Raw genomic sequence first — 13286 nt, 5'->3', positions numbered from 1 at the left:
TATGTAGTTATACTCCATTTTAGAGATCAGGGCTACTATCAGACAAAATTTTTTCCTACCAGCTTCTCAATTACTGTATTTCTAGTTAATAAGCACTAAGGGAACAACTTCAGAGGTGAAGATAATCCTCTCCTCTACTGCAGCACAAGAAAATGACCTTATAATTCCTTTGGTAGTGGTTATTTATCGGAATGGCCAGCAGCAATGGGCATAAAGTGTGTGTGGGGATATGCAGGGATGGGCTTCTTGTCATTTGGAGAGGCAGCATAATCATCTTGTATTTTAAATAAAATAATTAACAGTAGTCTGCCCCATATGTTTTAGAAGTCAAAGTATGCCTGAACAAATATTCTTTGACTGAAAGGACTTCCCCACAATGGGGAAGGAAGAGCAGTCAGAAGTCAGCCATGGCAGGCATTGCAGAGGGGAGTTCTGGGTCACCCAGCAGCCAGGGAGTGCAGGACAGAGAAACTGAGTGCACAAGGAGAGGATTCTCACTCTGCCCCTCTCCTTCACCCTCCCAGCTCTACAGACCAAGGAAAGCTCTGCCAGGCCCATAGGAAATGCTCCCAAGGAGCTCTGTGGAAGGGAAGGAGCAGGCTCTGCATGGGCACTGATTCTCTCATCAGGAATTTGCCCCTCCACCTACACAAGCATAAGCCAGTGTGGAATGGACACTCTGAGCCTTCACTCAATCACATGGGCACAGACCTGGGAAAGGAATTATCATTCTCATAGTTCAACCTTCACCAAAAAACTAGAAAACTCAGCTAAGCATCAGCATGCTTAGAATCTAGGAGTGTAAAGCTATTAAATGATAAAATAAGGAAACACAAAAAACAACCAATAAGGAGACACAATTAAAAGCGAAGTTTTGGACAAAGATTGTATTCCAGCACTAGTCTGGGAGGGAGCAGATTCTTACTTGAGCAAAACACAGCAGCTTTAGAAAGCCAGGGGCAGCTACTCTGAACATAAAGGTATTCTACAGCTACACACCAGCAATTCAGCAGCAGGTGCTGCCACCCTTAAATCCAACCTCAGGGGGAAAGAAGCTGTTGGAGGGGAGGCAGGGAGGGAGGGAGGCAGAGCTGCCTGCACACAGGCATGCAGTGAGAGCAGGACAGGCACTGCATAAAGGAGGCACTGAAAGGCCTGAGACTCCTCAAGGCTCCTGCCAAAGTAAATGTATCGAGTCTTTTGTTGACAGTAGTCTCCTGTGCAAGTCATTTACCTTTGCTATAATGACTTCCAAAATTAGAGCTAACCAAACAAACCCATAATGGCCGAAGCTGGAGGACTTTCTGTTTCACATTGGTGCAGCTGTTTCACTAATGCAGTGCCTTAATCCACAACCTTTCATTTGGGGAGACAGGCTATTTCCAGCTATTTTTTCCCCCATAAAGCAGCCAGTTTACAAAAGGAAAAAGCTGTCTGAATCTCTTCCTTCTCTTTTATCCTTCTTCGAAGACTGATGTTAGAGTTTGCTGTGATCAAACTTTGTTTAAAGAATTTATGTGCTACCCAAGACCCTCTACCCTTTTAGGTGCTTCCCACAGGAACCAGCTATTTACCAGCCACAACACACGAGGCCGATAATGCATCTTCAGTCAACTTTAGTGATCCAAATTCACTGTATTGGCTCACTAATATTTAGCAGAACGAGGTACTTCAGGATGTAGCCCCTTTTCAAACAACAAAGCTGACAGCAGCCGGGGTGCAGCTGACTCCAGCACAGCTTTTCATCTATCTCGCAGAACAGGGCTGCACTTTGTATATTTGGCTGTATAAGTGCATAAAAATACGAAAGGAAGAAAATTCAAAGGAGATGTCCCTTCACTGAGACCCAAACAAACCTGAATTTGGATATAACAATCCCTTGCTGAAATCCCAGCAGCCTCAGAAAGAAACACAACCCAAGGGTACATCCCGTCCCCATTTCACAGCCCCGCCCAAACTGAACAATTAAACTGCTTTCTGATTTAAAGGACACCACAGAAAACAGATATCCTGTAAAACAAGTGATAGAGAACATGCTCTGAAGAAGTTATCTCGTTAAACAAAACAGAGCTGAATAGGCATCAAAGGAAACAGGACCTGAGTATAGAAAAGCACTGTCCATCCAAATGTAATAAGAAATGTAAGGGATTTTACCCCTTCATGTTCATTATAAAGCATGCAGATAATCTCCACTTTTTGTATTTCATAATAATTCTCACAATGCCAAAATCTGAAATATGCAAGGAATCTCAATAAATAATATACATTGTCCCAACCCTATCTCACACACAATATGTTATCAAATATCTCTCTCAATTAGACAATACTCACTGAGTATTAACTGAGATGTGTATGGCTGATTTTTCTACAATTTTTACCCCAGTTGAGTAGCCAAAGCAGCACTAAGATCAGAAGGAAGCAGAATAATGATGCTGACTGTAAAGTACTATTTTTTTTCTTAGGACTGAATGCATGGTGGTTAAAAGATGTTAAGAACAGTGAGATTTGGGGCTTTTTTAACCTCCAAATAACCTCCATAAAACTTCCTGGCTGGCAGTTAAAGACTTCAAAACTTTCATTGAGGAAAACCAAAACAAATTGAGATATTATACGCCAGCTTATTTAAAAGTGAGGAAAACGGTTAAACAAAATCACTTTGGCTTCCTTTGGTTCAAAATTCATCTCTGTCTACACGAACTGCCACAGTAGCTTGAGGCAAATCTAATTTGTGGGCCTTTCCATCCCACTCTCCCAGAGAGCCTTTGGCTGAACTACATCTTGACTGCCTAATGTGTAAATACTTCAGGCAGATGTATTAGGCTGCTAAACCCTGGCAAAATCAAATCAGGCAGAACCTGGTTCATTAAGCTGAGCAGCAGAGTGGTCAGCAAACCAGAGGTGCCTACTTCAACAAAGGCTGCTTGGCCTTTTTGGCCCAAGGAATGAGGGCTACTCCATGTATAAATTAGAAGCTTTCCTGGTGAAAGGGCAAAAGGAAAAAAGAAATTCTGCATTATTGGATCAAGAGGCACGCTATGATGGCTGGGACTGAGTTTTCTTTGGTAGAGTGCAGTGAAACAGTGCAGAATGAATGTGTCCTGCCATGTGTGGTTCACTGCTGAACTGCATCTGGATATAAAACACAGAGGTTTTATGTCTTACCAAAGGTATAGAATGCAATATCTTGATGTCTTACTAAGTAATTAGAGGGAATGCATTTACATCCAAATTCAGCTACCTGAGCTCAAGTTTTCGCTTGCAAACAATAATTTCATTAGGCTGATAATGGACATTTCTGTCTATCTTCACAGCACAATATTCCTCAGAGTCTCTCTAGATACAAAAATCCATGCAGATGGCAGGACTATTGCTCTCCTTTCAGAGTTGCTCTGCTCTGGTACAGTACATTGCTAAGCCTGCAAAGGCAATTTAGCTTGTATTAATCGTGGATTATTACTTAACAGATTTTTTTTTTTTTACTGGATGTTTTTTAACAACTCACATGATAGCAACTCCTCTTAGAATAAATAATTATCCCTTTTTCTAAACTGAAATAAATGCCAGACCTAAAAAATAATCTCATCAGTTACTGAAAGGACACCTTAAAATCTTTCAGCCATACTTACTCCCCACCACGTTCACACAGTATCCAGTTTTAATATCCATACTGAGAAGATACTGATGCACTGTAAACTAAAGGAGTTCAGAAACGAGCCAGGAAAACAATTTCAAGGATTGAGAAGTATAACAGTTCACCCAAGAGTTTTGGGGGGCAACCTCAGTGTTTCCTTGATCATAGGAAATTTGAGTCTGTGCAGGTCAAGCGTGTTCCTACGGTCTGCCAGGCAGGAGTAGGAAGTTAAATCAGATGAAAAATCAAGTGTGTTCTTTAATTAATTCATTAATTTTGAGACATGACAGCAACTAACAATCAACAGCCTTTCAGTCTGAAGTGGGCCCTCCATCACAGGAAATTATAAAATCAAGATTGGTTCTAAGATACACTTTAAACTACTTAAACATTAATTTTAAGGAGTCCAACAGCCTCTGACTTGGAGGAAGTTAGCTTGAAATAGCCCTTCTGATTTTGTGAATACTGACTCATAAAGCAGACAGCACTGTTTTAAAAGTTATCTCAACAGGAGGCTGAAGCCAAAAAAAAGAAGATGAATAACAAATCGAGACCAGGGAGAGGAAGAGTCAGGTAAAAAGAAGGAATGACCCAGAACTATTCTGAGAAATGTCTCTTTTTTCTTTTCTTTAGAACAGTATGAAAAATAAGGAAGGAGGATAATATCTCAGATATTTAAATAATGAACAATTACAATACGCCCAAGTCTACTCAAAGCTTCTCTGAAATTTAAAACCAGAAATTCAATAAAAAGCTCCTAGTTTTCATACTAGAAAATTCCCAAGTCCCCAGTGTTGCCAGAGTAGAAGCAAATATAATTTCCCAGACAGGCAGAGTCTGAGACCAGAATTCTCTGAGTGGACAGTGGAATATTGCTTTATTACTATGTTTTAAAAGACCTAAATTTTTACAAGAGTTTTCTAAGCTATGAGGGATGGAGGGACAGCACACAGTACTCCTCACTCCTTAGAGCAGAGAGGAGGAGAAGTGCAAAGGAACCACCTGCCAGCAGGACTCAAGCTGATGATAAGCTGGGTGAATGATGGGTCCTTTCCTGGTGGAAGAGGAATGGAAAATGTCACCCAGGAAATATCCTGGAGAAACTTGAGCCACCTGAGCTCAGCTCAGGTTGTTCAGGAACAGTTATTGGAAAGAGGAAGAGTATCTCAGACTAGACAGCAAGGAGAAGGCTTGGAGATGGAGGGGGCAGATTTTATCCATGAATTTATCAATATCTCATGTGAGGGAGGGAGTAGAGATCAGGAGAAAAACTCTTCTCAGTGGCTCCCAGTGACACTACAAGTGTGACAAGCACAAACTGAAATACAGGAAATTACATTTAAACCAAATAAAGCAATGTTTTTATTGGGGAGTAGTGGTCAGGGCACTGGAACGGGTTGCAGATTTCAGAATGTCCCCCTTTGGAAATACTTAAAACTCAACAGGACACAGCCCTGAACAACCTTCTGTAGGTGACCCTGCTCTGATCATTTCAAGATGGCCCTTCAAATTCCAATTCAGTGATCTCAAGATGGAAAAAGTATGAAATAAAACAGAAATCACAGGAGTGTGGAGCTTTTCTAAGGAAAAGCCCAACTTCTTCCTGCTGAATCATGTATTATGAAATAATGCCTCGAGCTCTCAGGAAGGAGACACCCAAAAACCTCTTTGCACTGTGCCAGTTTCAGCTCCTTTGCAGTTGCTACAGCTCTTGGACAGACTGAAATGACAGGAAGCCAGAAAAATGTTAGCATATTTGGAACACTATTCACTTGTAAATTCCATGGATTTTGACAGCATGTAAGTGTAAATATCCTCTGATTCATCCTTTTAATTTTGTTTGAAATTGCAGTGTGTTGTATTTTTATTGGGGATAGCAAAAGACCAGGGAAAGAAAGATAAAGGTATCCCATACCAGAGAATCCCTTTACTTATTATTCTTTACCATTTTCAAAGTACAGTATTTAAAGCTTGTTGCTGGAATTGAGCTTTAGGAAGAACTGGCAGCTACAAACTGACCTGAGGGGGGAAAAAAAAAAATCATCATCCCTTTCTCTCGGCATTCAAGGAAATCCCTCATATGCTCCAGAGCATCTGGCATCAAAGGCACTGGAAGAGACAGGGAAAAGTGGCAGAACAAATGGATTGACCATTCCCTCCACAGCTGCTGTGACACTGAGTTCAGATTGACCACATTCTCCCATCCTGCACTGAATCTCCCATTTTCAGCCTAAATGTAAATAAATTAAGAGAACATCCAAGTATTAGAGCTAACTACTGACAAAACAGAGAACCTAAGCACACTCTATTTAAATATTCAATGCCATTGTTAGCTTTGTATACGGAAGGACATGCAGGAATGTAACTACTGATATAAAAAACAAGTTTTCTGTACTATCAAGTCATTAGTAAGTACTTTAAATGAAAGAGCATTAGAAAAGAACATCCAGTCTTCCAATTATACAGATCCATCTTTTCAGGACATTCAAAAATGGCATATGTAAGTGTCCAGGCCCATAAAAACATCAAGTCTGCAGACCTCCAAGTCCTGGAATTCAGGAGAGAGTTAAAAATGGGGTTGCAAAGTGTTGGGGCTGTACATTAAAGCACAGGCAGAATGTTGGAACAGGGAGGGTGGTGAACTGGTAAACTGACGGAGGGGAGTAAAGGCCACTAACCAGAAATGCACTTTAGAGTCAAGATAAAGCCTTCTTAATTCAAAACATAGTGCCAAATTTAAAACAACAACAACAAATAAAAAGCAGAAATCCTACTAGAAGAAGAAAGGGGCAATTTGTGGAAAATGGAAAACTTTCTTAAGGTAGTTAAGAAGGATGAGTAGGAAAAAAACCCAGAAGAGGATTTAAGTAAAGAGATGTATAAGGAACACAGGCTGTTCTCTTCCTTATACCACCATTATCCCCAAAATCAAAAATGAAAGAATTCTTCCAGTTGTACACTAAATCAAATTAAGCAAAACTTCAGCTACTTCATTTATATCAGTTTGCTACTCCAACACAGATGAAAGAAGGTGACAAACTGCCCCTTACAAAAGCTACAAAACCTTTCAGATCAGCAGAACCTATTCTGCAGTACCCACAATGCTCTCTCACACAAAGCCACCATCTTCAACCCAAAAAAGACCTGGTATGAAATATTACCATTCAATAAAAAAACCTTTATTTGGTCCCTTAAGTAGGCCCTGAAGTAGAAGGCAGTGGTGAGAATTTATCAGGCTTTTTCTCCAAATGGAATGTATGCTCCAGTACCCTAGGAGCTCTATAGTACATGAAATTTTAACGGAATTGTTAATGTCTTTCTAGGTTTTATAATACCACAAAGAGATACTCATCATGTGCTTTTACCACAACAGATAACTGCTAATGCCTCTAGTACACAACACATTCACAGTGGTTTGAATACGAATCATCTTCCACTCTCTTGGTGAGCAAATTAATGGGATCAATAAATTTTTCAGTATCTCCAGATAAAGACTCTTTACCTTCACAAGCCTGATCAGTAAATTCCTGATGTACAGAAGGGATCACAAACAACTTGTTATGTGGATTCCCTGAAAGGTTAGTCTGCTCTGAGAAACAGAAAATGTCAAAGGCCTGGGAGTTTTCAGATGTGAACCCACGCCCTGCTATGGGAAAGGTTTGTGGAAGATCCTAAAGGTCAGATGGGAGGGTCACCCTTATCAACAAGGTCATATGTTAAGTTAAACTGAAACCAAGAGGAGTTTACTCCCTGGAACCACCACACTCTGATTACAGTAAATGTATTTTTAAAGGGCAAGGAGCTTTAAAAGCGATGCTTAAAAGCGTATTTACCGGAATAAAGAAATATGTACCTTAAAGAAGTTGTTCTTGGGTAATTCCCATAAGAGTTTCCAGTAGCATGAAAGTTAAAGATACTTCCAAATGAAAAAAAAAAAAAATCTATTTGTAGCTATTCATCTTTGGTTCCCTCTGATTGGAAACAATAATGATTTCAGTAGAGATTGGGAAAAAAAAAAAAAAAAACCAACAAAACAACATCGCTTTTCTGCATATTTTAAACTGGTAAACTTTGTATTTATTTTTGTTACAGCCAGAAAATTTTGCTAATTTTATCTTGTGACATTTTGCTTTGGTTAAAAGAAATGATAATTCAGAGCCTTGTTATCTTTTAGGAGAGATACATGAGAAAAAGGCCATTATCTCTCTTTACAAGGGGAACATGCAGGCACTAAAATACATCCTTGCCTTTGAGCTAAACAAACCTTGAGCAGACAGACACGGGCTTAGAGTAGCTTGAGAACAGAAGAGGAAATTCCACCAGTATTACTTCAGCCCTGTCAGGTTTTTGGTTTTGTTTTCATTTCAGGAGGAGGTTTTGAGCATGTACAACCTCCCTTCACCCTCCTCCTACCTGGGTTTTCTGACAAGTTTGAGCTCCTTTATCTGCAGGGCAGCCCTGCTTGCCATCCTTCCCTGCCAGCCGTGGCAGGCTCTGATGCTCCTCCTGGAGGCACACACTGTCCAGGGAGGCCTTCCCTTGGGATAATGGGATGCACTTGCAGCAGCTGAGGCTGTTCCCCTGTGGGCAGCACTGCTGTAAACACAGCGTGAGCTGAGCTGGTGCAAGGTGGGATCCTGTGGCAGGGATGGTGCCTTGCCACCGATGCTGCCACCATGGGATGTGTGGGAAGGAATCTCCCATGACCCAGGAGCATCCCAGCTGCAGTTTGCTCAGGGGCTGAGTATCACCTTCCTGGTAGGTGGATGCACACTTGTCCTGATTAATTTGAGGAAAGCTGAGCTGATTCAGAGTGCTCAAGTCCAACACCACTGAACACAAAAAAACAAGCAAAGCCCCCAGCTCTCATTGGAACACCATTCCCACTCCCATTCCCCCACACTCAGGGACACTGGTAAGATTTCAGGGTGGCAGAAAGCAAAGCACTTCCCTGGGACACACCACTATGGAGCAGCTCCAGGGCAGGGTGAAGTGCTTTGCTTTGACTCCTTCTGAAGCTACACCCTTCCAAGAGACTCCAAGAAGGACAGGGCAGGAGAGAAACCCAAAGGAATGGAGTAGTGGCTGTCTGGGTTCCACACTGATGCAGCGAGCTCCTCACTCCCTCTGCACAGACACAGGGATGAAGGACACTCTCCTGCTTTTTGTAATGTTATCACACTGCTAAGGATAACAAAAGCAGCACCTTCCTTTTTAAAAAAAAGCAGGGTTAGACAAATGGTCAGGGAAATAAGCTCATATTCTCCCTAGGGCTAGGTTTCAGCATTATTATGCAAATAGAAATTGTCTTATGCTGTGGATTCACCTGAGGGAATCGGCCCCAGAATCTGAAAACCAAAGGATTCCTCAAGGTGAGCAAAAGCATCAAGTTCTGCCCTAAGGTTTGGTGCAGTTTTGGACATCAGACTGCGCTTCTCCAACTCCAGCCAAGACCCTCTCAGGGATTCTGTGGTTCTTTTCTTTAAAAAATCCCAGTCTTTCATGGAACTAGACACTTCCATCAGTAAATCACAAGAAACACTTTTGCCCTGCAAGAAACATATCAACAGAAGATAATTTACTGATTTATTTTGTAAATGTTGTGTTTTAACTAACATGGAAGCCTGATACTGGGAATTGATGGTTTCTCTCTTAATGAATGTTGAGCCATATATAGGCCAGTGTTATGAGGCTCCCATCACAACAAAAGGCCCCTTTTATTAATGGCTACTTTATCATTGCAAACATGCATGTTGTTACTTAAAATGGCAAATTGCCTTGCACTGTCCTTGAAGTGCATTGCATAAATATTGTATTCAAGCCTTAGCTTACACTTCATAAATAATTTATTTTTAAAATACCCTTCCATGAGACCACCAGCTGGCAAGATGTTCAATTTTCTGGTAAAAACATGTATTTATTGCAAGTCTTATTTTAACTTGTTGAAGATTTGCTAAAAGCCACAAGTGACGGATGTTGTAAGAACTGTATTCAACCCAAAACCTCAGGAAGCTGAAAGCCTCATTCTCCTGGTAGGTTTGTACCTCTGCATAAGCAGGTTCCTTTGCAGGGAAAAAGCTGAAATCTATTCAAGGAAGCTTTCAGTACTATTTTCTGATAACCTAGAAATGACTGACAGCAGATTATGCGATGATCAGAAAAGTTTATAGATTTCATTACATTTCTTTTCACTACAATCCTTCCTCCACCATTTCCATTTCATGTTGCTGCATTTAAACTGCTGTACAAACTTGTTCAAAGTGCTCGACATTAAAAAAAAAAATCAAAGGAAATTTCAGATAATTAACTTTGATGAATGAGCATATTTTAATTCATGTCTGGTAATATTCTTGTTAATGACATGTCTGCTTAGGACATCCATTAAAAGTCCATTAAGTTAACAGGGAAAGTCTAATAAAGTTATCCTGGAAATTTTCTGGTATATTAACGTTATGGACTTTTAATGAATATCTGCTGTAGGAACTGCTATTAGCAAGGCTACTATTCTAATTAAACTTGGGCTCTGAGAGTGAAAAAAAAAATGTATAAAGATAACAACAAGCAGAAGTAGCACTTTTTTTGAAAATGACTATAAGGGAGATGGGTGCAAGTCACAAATCATACTATCAGTAACAGCTAAAAAATTACTATATTGTAGCTTTTTTGTAGCCTGCCATCCAATATACCCATATTGAGTGTGTCCTTCATGTCATCAGTTGCTGAGGCTCCTTTTTACCCTCTATTGTTGAGACTGAGCAGTACAGAAAAGCCTTCCAGGGTAGCAGATAAAAAATTTAAACACAGTTTCTCACAACAATGCAAAGTAAAAAATGCACTTAGGAAGTCTGTTCCCAATGGGCATCCTTGCTGACACAAGGAAACACAGCAAAATATCTTTTTATATGTATATATCTTTTATTCATAGAATCAGAGAATAGGTTGGATTGGGAGGAACCTTAAAGCTCACCTCATTCCTCCCCCTTGCCATGGGCAGGGACACCTTCCACTAGACCAGGTTGCTCAAAGCCCCATCTCTCTATATATTTTTATATCTTTTATATATATACACATAAAGCTTTTAATTAATATGAATAAATATGTATATTTAATAGTACAAGTATGCATTTATTAATAAAAATATATATGTATATTTATTAATAGTAATATATATGTATATTAAAACCCAACCCTGATATACCTATTTTTTCATACTTATCCTTCACCAAATCTTCCAAACCAATCATTTTCCAGAAACTGTCATCCCAACCTCTATCTGATGTGTATGTCCACTTGCACACTACTGTACAGAGAGACCTAAAAAAGAGACAATATAGGCACAGAGTCAGGCAAATGAACATGTTTGGGTTTAAACTTGTGACTAGAAACAAGTTCCTGCAAAAGGATCTCTTCTCCACTGGTCAAAAACTCCCACAGAATGCTCACATTAAAAAAAAAAAACAAAAAAAAACAAAAAAAAACAAAAAAAAAACAAAAAAAAAAAAAAAAAAAAACCCAAAAAAATGGTTACTGCTTGGAGTGCACATCTTGAGGACCTTAAAAGGACCTTGTGTTTAAGATTCTTCTCTGCTGAAACAACTCCTGGTCTGGCCACTTCAGTGCATAAATCAGTGAAATAACAGGCTGTGCATGTGCCTGGGGGAGAGCAGGGCAGGAGCACAACAGCTCTGGAGCAGGCAGCTCAGAGTGCTGCTCTTCCAGCCTAAATGGCTGCTTTGCACACAGCTTGTCCTTAGGAAAACTTTGTGTTACTTCTCTCACAACTGAATCACAATTTCCAGGAGATCTGGATGCTGAGGACAGATGCACAAGTCTGGTTTCTCAGAAGCTGATGTTAAACTCTGCTGGCACAGGCAGGAGCAGAAGGATACAGAGGACAAGAACACTCACAGCAAAGTCTGTCCTAACACACAGAATGGTTTTTATCAATATCCCCGACCTTATTCCTCCCCAAAGTATGAACAATATTCCTGATAATTTAGTATTACATGGGCTGTTTTCTCTCTGAACACTAAGAATCATCTCAAAAGATCAATATTAAATTCTGCTTGAAAAGTCAGTCAACTAAAAGGTATTAAAAATGCTAAATACCACTGAAAACTGCAGCTCTGTGCAGTCCTGGGAATACCACAGTACCAGCAAGTGCAAGACAGCTCAGATGCATCTCGGGGAAGTACATCATCATAACTGTTCTCAAAGAGAAACCCTGCTCAGAGGTGGATTTTCTTTGATGTTTTACAAGACAGCTTATTTGTGACTCATGTTCAGCCAAGGTGAGTTTACACAGACATATTCTCTTTATTAGGATGGTACAATTTGAACGTGTATCTTCAAAGCAAACTCAGTTTTACTGAAGCATTTGACTTTTTCTTGCAGTTTTGCATAAGTAAAAACCAAATAAAATTTCTCTCTTCAAAATTATTGTTGGAGTAAAAGGAAATCTTCCCTTTCATCCAAGAAAACTACCCAGGGACTGAAATATGAATCATAAATTGGGTTGGGCTGGAAGGGACCTTAAAGCTCATCTTGTTCCAACCCCCTGTCATGGGTAGGGGACACCTTCCACTAGCCCAGGTTGCTCTATGCCCCATCCAACCTGGCCTTGAGCAGAAAAAGAGAATCTATTTTTATTTTCCATCTGCAAATCGAAGTTAGAGCTTATAGCCACTGATACTGCAGACGGAGAAAAGCCAAAAGAGTCTTTCCACACAGCTGGAAAACTATCTGGGATATGTATTTCATGTTTTGGGGTGCTTACAACAAGAAGCAACATCCTCTTTTGTGACACTGAGCAGAAGATGGGATGGTTACATGGACTCTCTAAACTCTCTCATCTGGGACAGAAATGTGTATTTTAAATGCCTTATGTTTCTTTCCATCCTGCTGGACTGGAATAACCATGTTTTTACAACCAGAGGACAAGTGATGGTCATTCACATCCCACTGGTTGTAAAGGTGTGTTGGTTGCTCTTTGCTGCAAGAGAATAATTAACGTGATATATTTTGGCGGGAAAAAAAAGACATTAGTTAACTATTTATATCCCTATAAATAAATGCAGTCAATAAATGCAGAGATTATTTCAGGACTACTCTTAAAACATTTCTGACACACCCACCCCCTTTTTTTTTCTTTTAATAGTTTAAGAATAGACCACACAATCACAACTCAGTGTCTGATTTGAAAACAGAAAAAGCACATGACCTGTAACTACAGCAATAACAATGTTGATATAAGGAATTCCAATTTCCAAGGATTTAAAAGCCAGACACAAAATTCTAATTAGGACCTTTGACAAAAACTGGGTGAATAAATAAATCCTAGGCTGAAGAAAATACTGGGAAAAAATAAACATTTTCCCCAAATTGGTTCAAACCTCGCATTAAAAGGAAAAATAAAGACAGGGTATTTGAAATAAAAAGCACTTCATCAGTTTAGGAAAAATCTAGACATAAAGAGCAAAAAACAATGCATCAAGTTTTCCCAAATATGGGAAATACCAAATCATAACAAATTATCATCAAAACCGAGTATGTCTTTTTCTAATTAGATTGAAGCTCTGAACTAATGCCACACCCTGAGAAAGGCTCCAAAGACCATGTTTTAACCAGGGGCCTGCTGTCCCACACAGCTCCTCTG

At 39.8% G+C, this 13286-nt stretch overlaps 1 protein-coding gene across 10 annotated transcripts in view; it reads right to left on the bottom strand.

The window, feature by feature from the left end:
- The window catches only part of FGGY (FGGY carbohydrate kinase domain containing), a 128366-nt gene that overhangs the window by 68859 nt on the left and 46221 nt on the right, over positions 1-13286 (bottom strand). For 8 of the 10 annotated variants that reach the window (XM_053985296.1, XM_053985290.1, XM_053985288.1 and 5 more), the window contains one exon: positions 10830-10945. In XM_053985296.1, coding sequence (XP_053841271.1) covers positions 10830-10945 — 116 coding nt within the window. The remainder of the gene's footprint in view (positions 1-10829; positions 10946-13286) is intronic. The other 2 variants (XM_053985291.1, XM_053985294.1) reach the window with 1 other exon arrangement.

This window comes from Vidua macroura, chromosome 9 (assembly GCF_024509145.1).
Source record: "Vidua macroura isolate BioBank_ID:100142 chromosome 9, ASM2450914v1, whole genome shotgun sequence".
Taxonomy (NCBI): domain Eukaryota; kingdom Metazoa; phylum Chordata; class Aves; order Passeriformes; family Viduidae; genus Vidua; species Vidua macroura.
The sequence above is the reverse complement of the archived record's forward strand: the minus strand, read 5'-3'. Positions and strand labels throughout refer to the sequence as shown.